At 41.8% G+C, this 21,414-nt stretch overlaps 2 protein-coding genes across 10 annotated transcripts in view; one reads left to right on the top strand and one right to left on the bottom strand.

Moving 5' to 3' along the window:
* tatdn3l (TatD DNase domain containing 3, like) overlaps positions 1–5,318 on the bottom strand; it is a 13,055-nt gene extending 7,737 nt beyond the window's left edge. For 4 of the 9 annotated variants that reach the window (XM_090210835.1, XM_090210836.1, XM_090210837.1 and 1 more), the window contains exons 1-6: positions 5,107–5,287; positions 4,948–4,980; positions 4,320–4,478; positions 4,149–4,211; positions 3,217–3,326; positions 3,017–3,072 (exon numbers count right to left, since the gene is read on the bottom strand). In XM_090210835.1, the coding sequence (XP_090066961.1) occupies positions 3,017–3,072; positions 3,217–3,326; positions 4,149–4,211; positions 4,320–4,478; positions 4,948–4,980; positions 5,107–5,160 (475 nt within the window). In that variant the 5' untranslated portion in view covers positions 5,161–5,287. Of the gene's footprint in view, positions 1–3,016; positions 3,073–3,216; positions 3,327–3,455; positions 3,705–4,148; positions 4,212–4,319; positions 4,479–4,947; positions 4,981–5,106 lie in introns of all 9 variants that reach the window. The other 5 variants (XR_016488907.1, XR_016488906.1, XR_016488908.1 and 2 more) reach the window with 3 other exon arrangements.
* On the top strand, positions 5,296–21,414 carry fuca2 (alpha-L-fucosidase 2). Its single transcript, XM_021573740.3, has 7 exons — positions 5,296–5,664; positions 5,889–6,076; positions 6,244–6,583; positions 12,165–12,375; positions 12,927–13,117; positions 19,881–19,989; positions 20,283–21,414. Exons 1-7 carry the CDS (start codon positions 5,420–5,422, stop codon positions 20,418–20,420), a joined length of 1,422 nt encoding a protein of 473 aa, XP_021429415.3. The 5' UTR covers positions 5,296–5,419; the 3' UTR covers positions 20,421–21,414.

Raw genomic sequence — 21,414 nt, 5'->3', positions numbered from 1 at the left:
TCACAACTTCTGTGCCGAAGGATAAGTGACCATTGCTGTACATTCATACCCCAGGGTGAGGGTAACTTGACTATTGTAAGTGGAATATCTGAAAGAGCTCATCAGTGATCTCGCAAACAAACACCAAACGAAGCGATTGCCTTGCGTGTGGTGATGAAGCGTGTACCGATGTTTAATTCTTGTTATTTTTCCCCTTCTGAGAATGAATATGCACTATGTGAAGGTTTGAAACTCAATGACAAAGGAGGTCATTTACGATTGTAATGTACTAAGTCTAAGAAAGTCTTCAATTTTTCAACCTTTCCCCTCATGTTAATGCTTGTTTGATGAAAATGCTTGTAAGTAATTTTCTATAAGGTTGAGACAGTCTCAAAAGGGAGGACTGTGGTGGAAAATTACTTTTAGATATCATATGCTGTTTTTTCTTAAGATAATTGTGCATTGTTACATGTTAGTGGTTTTTTGCTGACACAGGCTTGTCTTGTGTGAATTAGTCATAAGTCTGGGTGTACAGATAAGAACCGGGTGCGACCACAGTATGTGACATCCCATTTGTACGATCTGTAGGAACTCATCTGCGTGGAAACTTGCAGGAAGGAACAGACAATGGTGGCAATGTCAGCTATCAATTTGCACAGACAAGCAAAACACCTTTTATACACTATGTTCCCCACCCGTTTGCAAATACAGTGGGGCAAAAAAGTATTTAGTCAGCCACCAATTGTGCAAGTTCTCCCACTTAAAAAGATGAGAGAGGCCTGTAATTGTCATCATAGGTACACTTCAACTATGACAGACAAAATAAGAAAAAAAAATCCAGAAAATCACATTGTAGGATTTTTTATGAATTTATTTGCAAATTATGGTGGAAAATAACTATTTGGTCACCTACAAACAAGCAAGATTTCTGGCTCTCACAGACCTGTAACTTCTTCTTTAAGAGGCTCCTCTGTCCTCCACTTGTTACCTGTATTAATGGCACCTGTTTGAACTTGTTATCAGTATAAAAGACACCTGTCCACAACCTCAAACAGTCACACTCCAAACTCCACTATGGCCAAGACCAAAGAGCTGGACACCAGAAACAAAATTGTAGACCTGCACCAGGCTGGGAAGACTGAATCTGCAATAGGTAAGCAGCTTGGTTTGAAGAAATCAACTGTGGGAGCAATTATTAGGAAATGGAAGACATACAAGACCACTGATAATCTCCCTCGATCTGGGGCTCCACGCAAGATCTCACCCTGTGGGGTCAAAATGATCACAAGAACGGTGAGCAAAAATCCCAGAACCACACGGGGGGACCTAGTGAATGACCTGCAGAGAGCTGGGACCAAAGTAACAAGGCCTACCATCAGTAACTACGCCGCCAGGGACTCAAATCCTGCAGTGCCAGACGTGTCCCCCTGCTTAAGCCAGTACATGTCCAGGCCCGTCTGAAGTTTGCTAGAGAGCATTTGGATGATCCAGAAGAAGATTGGGAGAATGTCATATGGTCAGATGAGAAATTTTTTGGTAAAAACTCAACTCGTCGTGTTTGGAGGAAAAATAATGCTGAGTTGCATCCAAACCATACCTACTGGAAAGCATGGGGGTGGAAACATCATGCTTTGGGGCTGTTTTTCTGCAAAGGGACCAGGACGACTGATCCGTGTAAAGGAAAGAATGAATGGGGCCATGTATCGTGAGATTTTGAGTAAAAACCTCCTTCCATCAGCAAGGGCATTGAAGATGAAACGTGGCTGGGTCTTTCAGCATGACAATGATCCCAAACACACCGCCCGGGCAACGAAGGAGTGGCTTCACAAGAAGCATTTCAAGGTCCTGGAGTGGCCTAGCCAGTCTCCAGATCTCAACCCCATAGAAAATCTTTGGAGGGAGTTGAAAGTCCGTGTTGCCCAGCAACAGCCTCAAAACATCACTGCTCTAGAGGAGGAATGGGCCAAAATACCAGCAACAGTGTGAAAACTTACAGAAAACATTTGACCTCTGTCATTGCCAACAAAGGGTATATAACAAAGTATTGAGATAAACTTTTGTTATTGACCAAATACTTATTTTCCACCATCATTTGCAAATAAATTCATTAAAAATCTTACAATGTGATTTTCTGGATTTTTTCCCCTCATTTTGTCTGTCATAGTTGAAGTGTACCTATGATGAAAATTACAGGCCTCTCATCTTTTTAAGTGGGAGAACTTGCACAATTGGTGGCTGACTAAATACTTTTTTGCCCCACTGTATCTGCTAACTGCCACATAGACAAAGAGGTTGGACTTTACCATAAAAGCTAAGAGCCAACTTTGTTCGTTGGGCTTTTAATTCTGCACCTTTGAGTGATTGTTAACCGCTCAATTTTTGCAAATCTTATAATAAAGTTGTTGTTTGAAGAAACTAGTCTCTCTTCTTCTGGTTAGAATTTCCACGACAGCTGTTATTGTGAAGTGGTAACGTCGAGGAGCAACAACAGCTCATCTGTGAAGTGCTAGGCCACACAAGCTCACAGAACGGGACCGCCATGTGCTTAAGCGTGTAAAAATCATCTGTCCTCAGGTGCAACACTCACTACAGAGTTCCAAACTGCCTCTGGAAGCAACGTCAGCACAATAACTGTTCATCTGGAGCTTCCTGAAATGGGTTTCCATGTGTTTCCAATTCCCTTGTGCACAAAGCGAAGTCCATACAGAATTGTTTTGTTGAGAACGGTGTGGAAGAACTTGACTGGCCGGCACAGAGCATTGACCTCAACCCCATCGAACACCTTTGGGATGAATTGGAACACTGACTGCAAGCCAGCCCTTGACAACCTCACTAATGCTCTTGTGGCTGAATGGAAGCAAGTCCCTGCAGCAACGTTCCAACAGTGGAAAGCCTTCCCAGAAGAGTGGAGGCTGTTATAGCAGCAAAGGGGGGAACAACTCCATATTAATGCCCATGATTTTAGAATGAGATGTTCGACGAGCAGGTGTCCACATACTTCTGGTCATGTAGTGTACATAGAAATATATGAAATTACCTTGTTCCTTTAGCAGGTGTATAGTAGGTCTGCCTGCAGATCTTGAATGGACATTTCTAAACAATGGATACACCATGTTACAAAAAACATCTGACAAAATATATTGATTAAAACAAATGGACTGTGAGGAAAATGCATCAATGCAAACAACAACGCATGATCAATAATTTTGCTTTGGTTTATATTAGTGTAGGACTCACAGCGGAAGGTCCAGTTGTTTTGCAATCTCTGCCTGCCGAATAAGCACCTGTCTTTGACTGTCTTTGTCTGCGTCACCACTGACAAATCTGGGGGTGAAATCCAAGCCTACCTGTAAGTGAAGGCAATGATGACTGATTATCAGTGATGTAAGATCATCAACCAACCACTTAGTTAGTGTGGATCTAACCCCAGCCCCTGGCTTATTACCACATACAGTGCATTGCAAAGGTATTCATACCTCTTGGATTTCTTCAATACAGCGATTACAGCTGTGAGTCACTCCAGTGTAGATTTAGCCTTGTGTTGTAGGTTATTGTCCTGCTGAATGGTGAATTACTCTTGCAGTGTCTGGTGTAAAGCAGACTGAAGTAGGTTCTCCTCTAGGATTTTGCCTGTCTAGCTCCATCCTGTTTCTTTTCACCCTGAAAAACTCTCCAGTCTTAGCCGATGTCAAGCATACCCATACCATGATGCAGCCACCACCATGCTTGAAAATAAGAAGGCAGTTACTCAGTGACGTGTTGGATTTGCCCGAAACATAAAAATTTGCATTCAGGCCAAAAAGTGTATTCCTTTGCCGTGTCTTTTTTCAGTATTACTTTAGCACCTTGTTGCTTTCAAAATGCATGTTTTTAAATATTTGTATTCTGTATATTTGTATTCTTTCACTCTGTCATTGAAGTCATTATTGTGTAGTCACTACAATGTTGTTGATCCATCCTCAGTTTTTTGACATTATTTTTAGTAGATTGTTGACAAAAAAATACAATTAAATGTATTTTAATCCCACTTTGTAACATGATAAAATGTGAAGAAATCCAAGGGGTAAGAATACTTTTGAAAGGCAGTGTATGTAGAGAGTTTTGCCTGCTGGGTGAGACTAGTGTGGATCTGTATCAATTTGCACACAAAATCAATACAGACTACTTACCTCCCCAATAGCAACAAGATGGTCTTTATATTTCTCTATCAGGGGCAAAGCAGCATCTAAATCCTGCATAGAGAAAATATGACCATTTAACAGACAGTGCCATAGTAGACATGCATTATGATGATGATGGTGGTGGCGATGAAGATTATGATCTTTGTTTGGGGCACATACCTGGAGTACGGCTCCTCTCTGTGGCTCAGGAGCTGTCCCCTGTATAGGATGGACACCTAAACAAGGGAAAATAAAGCCTGGGAACCTCTGTGACAGCTGTATAATCTTTTCAAACTCTCCGACATTTTCTGCTACTGCTAGTAGTGCTAAAAGCCCAGCCTGAAACAAAATTAAGTTTTATTGGTCACGTAAACATATTTTGCAGGTGTAGCGAAATGCTTATTTTCCTAGCTCCAACAGTGCAGTAACACCTAACAATACACACATTAAAAAATGTTCATAGTGTGTATTGACATTATGGACAATATATGAATAGAAAAGGTGTGTACAGCAGTAGTTATATAGAATTAACCTTGACTAGAATACTGTATATACATATGAAGTGGGTAAAACAGTAACGTAAACATTATTAAAGTGACCAGTGTTCAATGACTATGTACATAGTGCAGCAGTCTCTAAGGTGCAGAGTTGAGGACCGGGTGGTAACCGGCTAGTAAAAGTACTCAAGTTCAGGGCAGGGTACTTGGCAGAGGCCGGCTAGTGGTAAAATGTATACTATTAGGACACGCCAATGACTAGGGGACCTCCCCTGGACTACGACATTAGCAACAACAGCTGAACAAGTTACCTTTTTAGAATTCTCAATCACATCTTCTATGTCCTGAAAGAAAATACAATACATTGATTAAAGCATTAGACAAAACAGACAGACTGTCATATCTAACGTTAATACAGAACCAACAATTGGTAAAGCCTCAATAAAATATGCGTTACGTAAAAGTCCTACATTGTCGAACTCTCCTGCAGATATGTGACAGTGGCAGTCAATAAAGCCCTTCATGGATAACTTAATTTATTTAAAGTTGGAGAAATTGAGACTAAATAGGCTATAATTTTCATAGAAACATGCTCTGCAAAAGCTCTCCCCAAATTGTCACGTAAACGAAATATTGTGGATTCCACTTCCTTGTTCGTCACCGTTTACATTATCCAATCAGCGTCCAATGAGCGGAATCTATCGTTTTTTAGCAAAGGTGTTCCTGTTTTTCTCATGTGATTCATTTGCGGAAGCATCATGTGATATCGGTAAGCTATTTTAGATGCAAAACTCAACTGAACGCAGCTTTCGGTTACCTGACTTCGTAGGAGTTATGTCTTCTTCAAAGTTAGCCCTCGTTTCTGTCGCACTTCTCCTGATGATTACTGTATGCAGTTGTAAATATGAGCCTACCTGGGAATCCATCGACTCCCGACCTTTGCCAGAGTGGTATGACCAGGCCAAGTTCGGAATATTCATTCACTGGGGAGTGTTTTCTGTTCCAAGCTTTGGTAGCGAGTGGTTCTGGTAAGCTGGTTAGCCTATACTTTTGTACAATACAGAAAGTAATAAGCTCTTTCTTCCTCACTAGTCCTACTTTAAATGCACAATCTACATTTCCTGCTGTGGTCAATTCAATAAATTAGATAAATTACGGAAGAATTTAAATGCTTTGATCAACTGTACCTCACTCCCCAAGCCCATATGTTTTTTAAAAAATGTTTTATAATTTGTATGGATGTTTATTCCAGGTGGTTTTGGCAGAAGCAGAAGATAAAGTCCTATGTTGACTTCATGCAGAAGAACTATCCTCCAGACTTCAAGTATCAAGACTTTGCACCACAGTTTACAGCTGAGTTCTTTGATCCCAAAGAATGGACTGACATCTTTGCCTCATCCGGGGCAAAATATATTGTCCTCACCACGAAACACCATGAAGGTGTTTGTTTGTGTGTGTGTGTGTGTGTGTGTGTGTGTGTGTTTGTGTTTGTGTGTGTGTGTGTGTGTGTGTTGCTGTAGCCATTTTAATAAAGTAATACATATGATTCCACTAGATTAGGCCTATAAAAATGTATTTGTGGTTTACTGTTATTGTTCTATCTGCAGGCTTCACTCTGTGGGGTTCGGAGAACTCCTGGAACTGGAACGCAGTGGACGTGGGTCCAAAACGTGATCTTGTCGGAGAAATGGCTGGAGCACTCAGAGCCAACAGCGACCTGCGTCTGGGACTGTACCACTCTCTGTTTGAGTGGTTTAACCCGCTTTACGAGCAGGACGCTGCCAACCTGTACACTACCAACCTCTTCCCCACAACTAAGACGCTGCCTGAGCTCTATGAGATCATCAACAAGTACAAGCCGGAGCTGCTGTGGTCCGATGGAGATGGGGATGCTCCTGATAAATACTGGAACAGCACCGGATTCCTGGCTTGGCTATACAACGAGAGGTACAGTCATAGAGATAATAGACAGAATCACACTCCCAAAACTACCACACTCCCAAAACATATTAGTGAAGGTGCTAGACTAATGGGGCGGCAGGGTAGCCTAGTGGTTAGAGCATTGGACTAGTAAGGTTGCAAGTTCAAACCCCCGAGCTGACAAGGTACAATTCTGTCGTTCTGCCCCTGAACAGGCAGTTAACCCACTGTTCCTAGGCCGTCATTGAAAATAAGAATTTGTTCTTAACTGACTTGCCTAGTTAAATAAAGGTAAAATAAAAATAAATAAAATAATTGCAAAACTGGAGAAAGCAGAAAAAAACTGCACACTTCCAGTTGATGCAAATTTCGGTAACTCTTCATTTTAAGGGGTGTGTAATTACACTGTAACAAGTATTGTAGTTAATTGTAATAACTCATAGTTACACTGTATTAACATGTAATTGCAGTCTGTAATGCTTGTTACAAATGGACAAGTTTCCACTAAATTCTTCAATTTAGTGTTTAGTTTCTTCATTATTGCATCAGATTCAGTAATAACTGTCACAAGGTTGAATGTACTGGGTGTCCGAGATTACAAAGGTTGAAGGCTCAATGGGCTCTAATTAGCTACCCGTGAATGGGCACTCTTCAAGATGTTGTTGCTAGGAGTTGCACCCCAAAAGTGTACCATCTGGTTTAATGTGGTTGAGTTTACAATAACAGATCAGAAATAGGTCAACATTACTAACTGGGGCCTACCGTATGGGTGTCATCCCAGATTCTAATAATACAACATTTGTACGTTACCCATTATAACAATGTGTACCTCCTTGCCATCCAAGTACATGTAATATCTGCATAAGTACAATGTAATTACTAGGTGTTACGCAGGATTTAGCTTCTTAAAAGGAAGTGTATCTTGAGGGATACTTGTCATTAATGTGTACTTATATAGTACATTACCCATCCTGACAACCTGGTCCTTATTTTAAGGCTTCTGGAAGCGCCATCCAAGTTGGAGGATAGACGCACTAGTACACCACAAAGTGCATGTAATATCTACAAAAGTACAATGTAATTACTAGGTGTTTACACAGGATTTAGCTAGTTAAAATGAAGTGTATGTTGATGGTTACTTAATGTGTACTAATATAATGCAAAATCCATCCTGACCCTTATCTTTAAGGCTTCCTGAAGCACCATCCAAGTGAGAAAATAAACTCACTAGTACAACACAATGTAATTACTAGGTGTCCTTGTAATTATTGTTTACCTACAAAATAAGTTACCCATTCTGACAATCAGTTTCTAAAAGCGCCATCCAAGTGAAAAAATAAACACAAGTACTGCATAATTACAAGGTTTTCGTTAGTTCTTACCAGAATTTAGCTATTTAAAGTGAAGTGTAACTTTTTATAGTTATCTATGGGCAATTTCTATATAATTACTCATTACCAAATGAAAAGAACGACCCTGGGTTTATAAGCGCGGAAATCGACTCTGCTGCATGAGCATGCTTTTGCGGGACAGTCGATAGCGCACCGGACCTCGGCTAGAAGGTCGAGAGTTCAAGACCTGCTCCCTGCCGTTTCATTACAATACCCAGAAACAAAAGATGAGCTTCAACTTTAGTCAACTTAATTGCAACATGTAAAAATACTTGACACTTCTTACAAAATAATAAGGAATTTTATTGTTAGATTAATAATTAGATCAAACAAAGGCGTGTTTGTGTGCCTACTCAATAACATAAAAATAACTTCTAATGGTGACTCAAACCTGTAGCCTAGATGGCTAGCTACTGGGCCTGAGCTTGTATAGCTTACTCCCTGGAACTACAGACCTCCAGGCCTCCACACCTAGTCTCCCTACCCGGTCAACACCCGTCTCCATTGGCCTTAGAGTATACCTTACTCCCTGGAATTACTAAAGCGTCTATACTCCCGCTGTCAGGACCCACGTGCACCCGGTAACCCGAAACAGGCTCTGTAAACTTGGTATTTCGAAACAGGCTCTGTGCTCCTGGTGACCCGCCCACCTTTTTTCTGCTCACAGTCTAAGTCCCCACTCCAACCTCCATGGCATGGGTGCTGCCCTCAGCCCCTGAGTCTGGCCGCCCCTGCTCGGACTCGGAGTGCCCGCCGCCTTGATGGAGGCCTCCTTGTGCACCTGGTAACCTGAAACGAGCTATGTGCACCTGGTGACCTGTCCGCTTTTATCCGCTCAGAAAGTCCCCAACCTCCACAGCCTGAATGCTGCCCCCAGCCCCTGAGTCTGGCCGCCCCTGCTAGGACTCTGAGTGCCCCCCGCCTTGGGGGAGGCCTCCTTGTGCACCTGGTGACCTTTTGCCTTCCACAGTCCCCCTGACTCACAGTCCAGAGGACGGGCCCGGGCGGATGGACGTTCACCACCTAGCCCCCTAACTATCCAGAGCCCAATGTCTTATGCCTTCTACCCGCCTGCCTAGGCTCTCTCACACTCTGTGTCTGGCCCTTGGCCCTTTTCCGTGCACCTGGTAACCCGTAAGTAAAGAAGGCGGATGTTGGAGAAAGACGCCTTCTTTCCCAGACAAAAGCTTGGATCAAGGGCTGACTTTCAATAGATCGCAGCGAGTGAGCTGCTCTGCTACGTACGAAACCTTGACCCAGAATCAGCTTGTCTATGAGTGATTTAGCACCAGGTTCCCCACAAACATGTGGTGCGCATCAGGAGAGGGGCAGCAAGCTCAAAAGGGTCTTCTTTCCCCGCTGATTCCGTCAAGCCCGTTCCCTTGGCTGTGGTTTCAACAGATGGTAGGTAGGGACAGTGGGAATCTCATTCAGCCATTCATGCTCGTCACTAATTAGATGACGATGAATTTGGATGCCTCGAGACTCTTAATTATCTCTCGCAGTTTACCCCAGCTTCATCGAATTTCCTCACTTTGACATGAGGGGGTCACAGCCACGCCGAAGGTGGTTTGAGTGCGACCACGAAGGGTAGCATGCTACATTCAGATATCATCAAATTGACATCCATTTGAGTCACGCCCGGTGTTATCAGAGGCTTTTCTGTCTTACAAACTGGACATCAGTTGCCGCTACTAACCTTCAGCAGACTTTAACTGTGTTTTTACACCCAATCGATATCAAGTGCCAGCGCAGTACTTATAGGCTTGAGAACCAAATACCCAATGCAGTATCTAGCGGCACCATCGACCGGGTGCCGGAAGAAGCAACAGAGAATAATCATCCCCTTTCCTCACTTTGACATGAGGGGGTCACGGGTGATTTGAGTGCGACCGCGGCAGGTGGGAACGCACCGTCAAATTTCATCAAGTTGACATTCAGTGATCCGTGTCCAGTGGGAACCTAGGCTTCTTCCGTCTGTTTTATGGTTCCGCAGCAAATAAATGGGCGTGGATGGTACTACCCACATCAGATGTAGGCCTCCCTCCCCAGACAAGCTGGAGATACCTCTCCCCACTTCATAGGGCATGAGACAGATCCATGCAATACCCTGTCACTGCGGGGCCAATGGGTTTAGTCTCAACCTCAAGTCAATGGGTTTAGTCTCAGCCTCAAGTCTAGTGAGCGTAGAGGAGACCTCCCCGGCGAGCGCCGTACTGGGGAGATCCACGAGAAGGGCCCGGCGCGTGTCCAGAGTTGCCGCCGCCGGTCCCAACCCCCCCCCCCCCCCCCCCCGGTCTGCCTTCGGCCCGCCGACGGACACCACCCCGACAAACCCCAGCACGCAGCCCCTTGCGAGACCACGCACGAGAGACCGCAAGATGGGCCGCAGAATGAACTTCCAGTGGTTGCGAGGACAATGGAGCAACTGCTCCCACAGACGCGGCTCGAGCCCAGCCCGACCGACCCAGCCCTTAGAGCCAGTCCTTATCCCGAAGTACGGATATTTTTTGCCAACTTCTCTTAACTACATTATTATAACATGCCATAGGTTGTTCACCTTGGAGACCTGCTGCGAATATGGGTACGGCCCGGCGTGAGATTTACACTCTCTCACCCGGAATTTCAAGGGCCAGGGAAAGCTCACCGGACGCCGCCGAAACCGCAACGCTTTCCAGGGCTTGGGCCCCTCTCTCGGGCCGAACCCATTCCAGGGTGCCCTGTCCTTCACAAAGAAAAAATAACTCTCCCCGGGGCTCCCGCCAGCTTCTCCGGGATCAGTTGCGTTACCTCACTGGATGCCTCGTGGCGCCCGTCTCCACCAATCCGTGGACATTCTGAAAGTAGTTTGAGGTCAGTAGGTCTCAAAAATGAATGTAAAATCGTGTGAGATGAAAATGGACAAACTAAAGGGTGTGCAATATAGAGGGTAGTCAGTGGACATTCTGAACCTTGTTTGAAGTCAGTAGGTCACATGACCAAGGAGCTATTGAAATGTAAATCAATAATTTAAAATAGTGTGAGATGTATATCGACAGGAAAAAAAAGTGTGCAATGTTTGTTTATGCCATCGGGTTTCCTAGAACAAGTTTTGAATGTTTTTATTTTATTTTTTAGGAGTAAAGGTTAGAGCTATTGACATTTGATTTGTCACTATGTTGACGGTCCCTAACTGCTGTTGGTGGACGTAAGGAAAACTACAGGTGAATATCCAACCTGAATCTTTCTTTACCTCGGTAGCTAACGACCAATGTTAAATCGTCTAGCACAATCAATGTTCCCAAAAAAGAAAAACAAATTGCATGGGAAATTTTCTCTCTCTCCTGTGTTTATGTTTTTGACCTACAACGCATGTTTCTTTCAAGGCAATCTTTCATGACTGGATTTTGCACACTGACCATCCACTCGACCGCCTTTCTTTTCGCACTGTTACATGTCAGTGTCAACACATGTAGACACGTTCAAGGTCGTCGTTATTTTGAGTGTGTTGCGCAAATAGGCAGATGCCTTAATTCCTGGTGTAAATAAATAATTGCACCAATGCATCCCATCCAAAGTGAGTGCTCCTCATCAGTGAAACCCTTGCAAGGTTACATGATGGAATAAAAGTTTGTCTTATGACCATTTTTAAATGCATTTATAAACCATTATTTAACCAGGCTTACAATTTGACAAGCACGAATGACTATCTCACAATTTGAACCCTAGCTCTTTATTAATGTGTCTAAAAATGGTTAATTGATGGTTAAAGTAATTGACCCATTGTCAATTGCACCACTAAATTATATAACTTTTTGTTTGTTTGTTGTGAACCCGTTTTTTGCCATTGGGGCCTGGGCATCAGACTCCAGATCGTAATTGCAGAGTTGTCAATGAGGTGGTCGGTTTTCAATTGGCTTACACTTATCACGTTTTTTACGTAGGCTGAAATATGGTGCATTGGGATCGGAAACTTTAATTACTCCTGTAATTACAGACTGCATTTAACACCAGTTACACGTTATTACAGTGTAACTACAAATCATTACAGTAGTGTCCAGGGAAACTGGCCGTATATGTATAAAAATCTACACCAATGTCTTTTTTAAGTTTATAGGTCTATTTAATGTGTCAGTTAAGGCTATGGAGTATGATGTATGCGCCAACTGTATAAACATCACATGCGTCATGATATGATTTCATTTAATGTGCCCCCCCCCCCCCCCCTCCCCCCAAAGCCCAGTGCGAGAGACCGTGGTGACCAATGATCGTTGGGGCTACGGCAGCATCTGTACCCATGGAGGCTACTACACCTGCGATGATCGCTACCAGCCCGGACACCTGCTCAAACACAAATGGGAGAACTGCTTTTCGATAGACAAAGGTTCCTGGGGTTACAGGAGAAACGCCCAGCTTAAAGACTACTTCACTATCGAGCAGCTTGTGGCGGTCAGTTTTAAATGGTTCTGGAAAAGCACTTTATTTTATGGTAAACCGGAGATTCAGACCCTTAAGCTCTCTTACTACCCAATAAAACTTCTTCCACTACCATAACAAACTTTTTGTAGCTGAATCGGTCATATTCCTGTTTGCATATGATTTAGTATGACTCATAAACAGCATCATTTAACTGTAAAGTGCACTCAGTCTAAAGTCTTTTGACTTGTTTTTGAAATGCTGCTGGTCCTGTATGTTTCTTGTATAACACTTCACCACTGTTTTTTGGGTAACCTAAATGCTCAACTCTACAGCATGACTTGATTTGCTTCATTCTTCTCTCCTAGACTAATATATGTACGAAACTAGTAGAAATGTATTTTTGTTATAGGGGAGACTGAAATTTGGTTACTTTTCCAGCCCCACACAATTAACTACGCAACAAAATGTTGCTGGGAGCAGTGCAGGGTTGGCTGCATTCCTGCCTATGGAAGATGTTATAATATTTCATATAGCTGTCATAAAGGCTTTATGATTGCATACTTGTGTCTTGCGTGATTCAGACATTGGTGGAGACCGTGTCCTGTGGAGGGAATCTGCTGCTGAACGTCGGACCTACACATGACGGACGCATCGCCCCCATCTTTGAGGAGCGTCTGAGGCAGATGGGTCAGTGGCTGGGGGTCAATGGAGAGGCCATCTACAACACCACCGCATGGAGGGCCCAGAATGACAGCATCATACCTGGCATCTGGTAAGTTCATGATAATAGCAACTAGAATTTTTTTTTTTTTTTTCATGAAGAAAATGTTTTGACTTTCTTCAACTGTCCAGAAGTAGTTTTATGTTTAGTGGAAGAAGTTTAAATTGTTAGAGGCTATTTTAGTAATTTTTTTAATGTCTGTAATATCACGTGTTATTACGAAAAGAAACTGGAAGCGGTTTAATATTCAAGGTTTTTTTACATGATATATTTAGCATTGACTGGAATAGAATGCAATTAATCCCTGATGTTGAACTAGCCTTTTCTTACTTCCACAACGCATTCCAGGATGTACGCAATAGGCATGCCCCTTTTTAAAAATTCAGGATTAAGGGCAGAGAGAACCCTTGGTTTACTAAGGAACTTAAAAAAATCATAAGGGAACAAAATGCTATGTGGGCTAAAGCAATAGGGACTGGTTTGGCAGATGATTGGATGGCTTTTAAACGTCTTCGAAATATGGGTGTGGCTATGCTCCGTAAATTGAAAGCAGACCACTACCTGAAATCTACCTCACAAAATGTAAATAATCCATCCAAATTTTGGCAAGTAGTGAAAGGTTTGGAGTGCAGAGAAGATACGCAGCTTCCTAAACAATTGTTGGTCGACACACAGATTGTAACTGAGAGAACCTCCATTCTGAAAGCCTTGAACCAGCATTTTTTAGATGCAGGCTGTTTATTTGAAAAGTTCAAAGGTATAATTGAGCCCCCTATAAATTTAGGGGGTAACCAGGTTATCATTTTCATCCTTCTCTGTTTCAAAAGTGTATAAAGCCCTGAAAGAAATTACATTTAAAAAAATCCCCTGGCCCTGATGAACTAGAACCCCGCCTCCTACACCTAGCTGCAGACATCATTGCTCCCCCTTAACATGTATTTTTAACCTTAGGCTTGATGTTAAGGAAATCCCCCAGTTATGGAAATCTGCTTTTGTACTGCCTCTCCTGAAAGGTGGAGATGCCTCGCTACTTGACAACTATCGACCCATATCAAAACTGGCTGTACTGTCAAAGGTACTGGAGTCCCTAGTTAGTAGGCAGCTAAAGACCTACTTCCAAGAAAACATCTTAAATGGAATGCAATCGGGTTTTAGGTCTTGCCACAGCACTGTTTCAGCAACATTGAAGGTTTTAAATGACATCCACTGTGCTCTTGATAATAAGTTACATTGTGTGTCTGTTTTTATTGATTTGTCGAAGGCTTTTGACTCCGTGGACCATGCTGTGTTAGTGCAAAGGTTAAAATGTTGTGGAATTACTGGTCATGCTCTAGATTGGTTTATAAATTACCTATCAAATCGTACACAATGTGTAATGGCGGATGGTTGTAAATCTGAGTCCATAGAGGTGTGCTCAGGTGTTCCGCAAGGTTCTATTTTGGGCCCACTGTTGTTCATTTTGTATATCAACATTGGTGATCTTATTGAAACAGCAGATGTTCATTTTTATACAGATGATACTGTTCTTTATTCAAGTGGTGGTAGTTTATCTTTAGCTTTTGAAAATGCTCAAAGAGCATTTAACATCATACAATAGAATTTGTATGATTTAAAGCTGATTCTAAATTCGGATAAAACAAAATGCATGGTATTTTCAAATGCCAGGCATGTTACAAATCACATTATTGCTACATTGGCTGGACATACTATAGAGCAAGTTAAAGTGTACAAATATTTGGGTGTGTGGGTTGATGATAAGCTGAGCTTCACTGTGCATGTAGATAACTTGATAAGGAAGCTGAAGCTGAAAATAGGATTTTATTACCGGCATAAGGCTTGTTTTTCTTTTGAGGCCAGGAAGGAGATGGTACGATGTACATTACTGTCGGTTTTAGATTTTAGTGATGTTATATATATGCTTTTTCCACCACAGATGGGGGGTCGTCAAAGAGATACAGTCCTGTGAGCGTAGGCGATAATTATCAGACAATGACTTTGTCTCAGAAGTGGTAAGGAAGGCCAGCCCACTCCCGAATAGAGGGTGCTGTGATGGGTGAGAGCTTTGGCGTTTGTAACAAGCCTCAGTGCCCCATGGTACAGTGTCCAGCATACGTAATGACACATTACTTATTTCGAAAATAAAAACCCAACTTGAGATTGAGCTTTTTCACACGACCTAAAGGTGACAGTCATGTAACAAGAAACCCAGGTAAGTTTCCATGTGCTTGCCCTGCCTGGTGACTTGCCCTGCCTGGTATACATGGAAGAATCTGAGGTTTCATCTTAAATTTCCTGAAAACCATTAACTTTTTTTTTTTTTTATCAGCGTTTAAAAGCGACTTCAGCTGACAACTGAGCCTGGACAATAGTAAAGGCACAGTGTGGTTCAGCAAAGGCCTTATTCAGTGTTGCTGCACAACAATACATTCCAAAAATAAAATTTTGGGTTAGGTCACGGCACGATAAAATTGTCAATTTGACTTACGAACACTGGACTACAAACACTACCATAGACAAAGCCTGACATGCTGCCATCTTGGTTTCTCAGTCTACTGTATGTAGATTGAGTGTAATATTAGTGACAGTTATTGTTTTTCAATTTTTTTTTAATCAAGTTTGACAAATTGGAAATGGCCGTTGTTGCCCTAAATGGAGTGTCAATTTGACCGCAATGACTATTCCTTCACAAACTGTCAGACTAGTAAAGAGACTGTCTGAAATCTGTCATGCCTACTACATACTGTGTACTAATCGTACTACATACTATTTACAACGTACTGTTTAGTAAAATGTGCTAGGACCGGTGCTAGGACCCTTAATTAAAGCATTATCAGCATTTCAGGATCCTAGAACAAGGCCAGAGCCCCACATTGTTATGTTTAGTCTTACAGTGCCTTGCGAAAGTATTCGGCCCCCTTGAACTTTGCGACCTTTTGCCACATTTCAGGCTTCAAACATAAAGATATAAAACTGTATTTTTTTGTGAAGAATCAACAACAGGTGGGACACAATCATGAAGTGGAACGACATTTATTGGATATTTCAAACTTTTTTAACAAATCAAAAACTGAAAAATTGGGCGTGCAAAATTATTCAGCCCCCTTAAGTTAATATTTTGTAGCGCCACCTTTTGCTGCGATTACAGCTGTAAGTCGCTTGGGGTATGTCTCTATCAGTTTTGCACATCGAGAGACTGAAATTTTTTCCCATTCCTCCTTGCAAAACAGCTCGAGCTCAGTGAGGTTGGATGGAGAGCATTTGTGAACAGCAGTTTTCAGTTCTTTCCACAGATTCTCGATTGGATTCAGGTCTGGACTTTGACTTGGCCATTCTAACACCTGGATATGTTTATTTTTGAACCATTCCATTGTAGATTTTGCTTTATGTTTTGGATCATTGTCTTGTTGGAAGACAAATCTCCGTCCCAGTCTCAGGTCTTTTGCAGACTCCATCAGCTTTTCTTCCAGAATGGTCCTGTATTTGGCTTCAACCATCTTCCCTGTCGCTGCTGAAGAAAAGCAGGCCCAAACCATGATGCTGCCACCACCATGTTTGACAGTGGGGATGGTGTGTTGCTTTTACGGCAAACATAACATTTTGCATTGTTGCCAAAAAGTTCAATTTTGGTTTCATCTGACCAGAGCACCTTCTTCCACATGTTTGGTGTGTCTCCCAGGTGGCTTGTGGCAAACTTTAAACAACACTTTTTATGGATATCTTTAAGAAATGGCTTTCTTCTTGCCACTCTTCCATAAAGGCCAGATTTGTGCAATATACGACTGATTGTTGTCCTATGGACAGAGTCTCCCACCTCAGCTGTAGATCTCTGCAATTCATCCAGAGTGATCATGGGCCTCTTGGCTGCATCTCTGATCAGTCTTCTCCTTGTATGAGCTGAAAGTTTAGAGGGACGGCCAGGTCTTGGTAGATTTGCAGTGGTCTGATACTCCTTCCATTTCAATATTATCGCTTGCACAGTGCTCATTGGGATGTTTAAAGCTTGGGAAATCTTTTTGTATCCAAATCCGGCTTTAAACTTCTTCACAACAGTATCTCGGACCTTCCTGGTGTGTTCCTTGTTCTTCATGATGCTCTCTGCGCTTTTAACGGACCTCTGAGACTATCACAGTGCAGGTGCATTTATACGGAGACTTGATTACACACAGGTGGATTGTATTTATCATCATTAGTCATTTAGGTCAACATTGAATCATTCAGAGATCCTCACTGAACTTCTGGAGAGAGTTTGCTGCACTGAAAGTAAAGGGGCTGAATAATTTTGCACGCCCAATTTTTCAGTTTTTGATTTGTTAAAAAAGTTTGAAATATCCAATAAATGTTGTTCCACTTCATGATTGTGTCCCACTTGTTGTTGATTCTTCACAAAAAATACAGTTTTAATCTTTATGTTTGAAGCCTGAAATGTGGCAAAAGGTCACAAAGTTCAAAGGGGCCGAATACTTTCGCAAGGCACTGTAAATACTTTTTAATGATCTGAAATATATGAGGAAACATGTTTACTAACAAGAGGGGTAGATTCTCGCGTTAAGTTGGCAAACAAGCAGGCATTGTGGAGCTTGTGATGAGGATGCTTAAAGCCACACTCCTTAATCTGTCAGTACCCTCAGACTGGGCCACCAACAAAAATGTAAACAATGGAGCAAATGCATTCTATTACCTTTTCTCATGTAAATGGGACTTGACTTACGTGACACATCTGTAGTTCTTAAGTAATTACTCCGTAGCAAAAGGAGAGTTCATCAGAGCAGCCAGCACGCAGGCTCTTTCAACGTGATGACAAATTCAACACATGATGCTTACCTCCAACAGAAGCACTATGCTCAGTGAAACCCCAAAAAAATCCATGCAAGGTGGAAAGGGTTAAAAACATTCATGTTCTGAGAGATATATGAGGAAACAAAGATTTACTAAAAATAGAGGAATAGATTACTAAAATAAAACTAACACGCTGTATCTCCTGATTTGGTAGAATATATTTATATTATGATTGCTTATTTTGTAAAGCAGAGAAGTAGACTAATATGTCATACTGTCTAAGTTGTTGGAAAAGTGGTCACATTTTCCGTTGTCTTTTAAAGTTGAGAGAAAGTAGTTGACGCCTTTACTAAAACAGCTGTATCGTTTGATTGGTAGAATATATTTCTGTTATAATTTTAAGGTTTGAATAGCAGAGAATATAACTATACCAAGTTTTACCTTACATTTTATGTTTTTTTTCTAGCTTTTGGGGAGTGGTCAAAGTAGCTGATTTGTGTCAAGTCAGTTTACAGTGAATGGAATGTTGGAAGTCACATCTTAAGAAGGGGAGTTTTTAACAATGGGAGCTTTAGAATGCTGAAGAAATCCCATCACTCACTCCTGCAAAAAGTATAAATGCTACCAAAAAGTTGTAAACAAGCAACCTAGTCCTGACCAACCCTCCAGGCAAGCTTCAATGCCATACAACTCTCCTTCCGTGGCCTCCAATTGCTCTTAAATACAAGTAAAACTGAATGCATGCTCTTCAACCGATCGCTACCTGCACCTGCCCGCCTGTCCAACATCACTACTCTGGACGGCTCTGACTTAGAATACGTGGACAACTACAAATACTTAGGTGTCTGGTTAGACTGTAAACTCTCCTTCCAGACCCATATCAAACATCTCCAATCCAAAGTTAAATCTAGAATTGGCTTCCTATTTCGCAACAAAGCATCCTTCACTCATGCTGCCAAACATACACTTGTAAAACTGACCATCCTACCAATCCTCGACTTCGGCGATGTCATTTACAAAATAGCCTCCAATACCCTACTCAACAAATTGGATGCAATCTATCACAGTGCAATCCGTTTTGTCACCAAAGCCCCATATACTACCCACCATTGCGACCTGTATGCTCTCGATGGCTGGCCCTCGCTTCATACTCGTCGCCAAACCCACTGGCTCCATGTCATCTACAAGACCCTGCTAGGTAAAGTCCCCCCCTTAACTCAGCTCGCTGGTCACCATAGCATCTCCCACCTGTAGCACACGCTCCAGCAGGTATATCTCTCTAGTCACCCCCAAAACCAATTCTTTCTTTGGCCGCCTCTCCTTCCTGTTCTCTGCTGCCAATGACTGGAACGAACTACAAAAATCTCTGAAACTGGAAACACTTAACTCCCTCACTAGCTTTAAGCACCAACTGTCAGAGCAGCTCACAGATTACTGCACCTGTACATAGCCCACCTATAATTTAGCCCAAACAACTACCTCTTTCCCTACTGTGTTAATTTAATTAATTTATTTATTTTGCTCCTTTGCACCCATTATTTTTATTTCTACTTTGCACATTCTTCCACTGAAAATCTACCATTCCAGTGTTTTACTTGCTATATTGTATTTACTTTGCCACCATGGCCTTTTTTTGCCTTTACCTCCCTTATCTCACCTCATTTGCTCACATCGTATATAGACTTGTTTATACTGTATTATTGACTGTATGTTTGTTTTACTCCATGTGTAACTCTGTGTCGTTGTATGTGTCGAACTGCTTTGCTTTATCTTGGCCAGGTCGCAATTGTAAATGAGAACTTGTTCTCAACTTGCCTACCTGGTTAAATAAAGGTGAAATAAAAAAATATGTTCTATGGTCACAGTAAGCCTACCAGACGCTCTCATGACAGGCTTTTGATATAAGCCCACAAAAGGAACCATATGTTCCAAAACTTGTTTGTCCTCTAGTTTAAATCAAAGTTAACATTTCTTATAAAAAAGGCACAGCTTTTCACTAATAAACGGCTCATTATTGCTTTTGACTGTGTTCCAATAGGTACACTGCTAAACCACAGGACAAGGCCATCTATGCAATTCTCCTGGACTGGCCTCCAAGTGGATATGTTGTTCTGAATGAACCTATTGTTTCTACAGGAAAGACTCAGGTAAGCTACAGGATCACACAGCTACTTTCTGTATACATTTTCACATGTAGAATGGGTAATTAGATTGAAAATATTGTATTATCAATTGCAAAAAGAAAATGTATGATATACTGACAATTTCCATTTAAATATATACAACCAGGTAGTGTTGGTTGACAGTTGGTGAAAGGGACCAATGCACCAGGGTTTTTTTTTCTTTTCTTTTTTTACATCTGGGGAAAACAGGACAGACTGGTAGAACAAACAAGCTACCAAATCTGCATTTCCACTCTGATCACCTGTTATTTGCACAGGTGGTGCTGCTTGGTCACAAGCCACTGTACTGGGAGCCGGTGAAGCCTTGTGGTCTGAAGGTGTTTCTGCCTCAACTGTCTTACAGTCAGATGCCATGTCACTGGGCCTGGACCCTACGCCTGACCGGTGCCACATAGGAAAGAATACAGGGTCGTGTTTATTAGCAAAAAAAATTGAAAACAAAAACAAGTGCTTCTTATTGAACAAGTTCAGATAGTTTGTTTGTCCTTTTTCTTCTGTTCTGTGCCTACTGAATATGACCTGGTTTTAAGCAGAGGGGTGCAGTGCTAGGCCACTGCAACATGGCTGGAGGGCCTCAATGTTGGACTAGCTGTTTTTTCTCGCTTCTCAACTATGGGTGTGTTTGTTTTGCATGGCCTGGTGAGTTTGCACATTTTAGACCATTCCAATGGTCCTGAAGTGAAACCTCCACCCACCTGGGGCACCGGTCAATTCAAATGAGCACACCCAGTTTATATAATTGTGAGGAAGTAAAATAGCTTGCAGATCATGTGCCACTTCTTTGCAGAAGGGAGTGCTTAGACCATGGTATCAACCATTGGTCTAAAATGGCTAGCTGCTAGCTTTTATCATAGGCCAACCCAACCTAGCCAATTGGCCATTTTAGACCGATTGTTTAAACCATGGTGTAACCAAAAGTTCACAATGACCCCAGAGTTTTGTTTTTAAGTGTGTGGGGAGGACCTTTCTTTGTGGAGAACTGATGGTAATTCTACAACTTAGAGGCCAGTATGGAACCTGAATGTACACAATTGTTTCATATGTTTTTTTTAATTTTAGTTCATTAAGAAGACTAATGAAATTGATTTTAAATTACGTGAATAATTCTTGCGATTGGTGTTTCATAATGATTTTTGCACTTTTTTCTATAAGGGATTGATACTGTATGCACTGAAATTGAACATGTGAATTTCAAAGGCTTTTATCAGATTTGTATATTGTTTTCAGGATTGTGAATGACCATCACAGCAACTTCTTAAACTAATGCCAATCCATATGTAATTTTTATTAGGAATTGAATGCATTTGATACGTTTTAATTGTTGTATGGCTTTACAAATTACATACATACAATTTATTTGAATTGAATAAACCTTTAACTGTTATAAAA

Source organism: Oncorhynchus mykiss, chromosome 19 (genome assembly GCF_057628025.1).
Source record: "Oncorhynchus mykiss isolate SJ-2025 chromosome 19, ASM5762802v1, whole genome shotgun sequence".
NCBI lineage: Eukaryota > Metazoa > Chordata > Actinopteri > Salmoniformes > Salmonidae > Oncorhynchus > Oncorhynchus mykiss.
The sequence above is the reverse complement of the archived record's forward strand: the minus strand, read 5'-3'. Positions and strand labels throughout refer to the sequence as shown.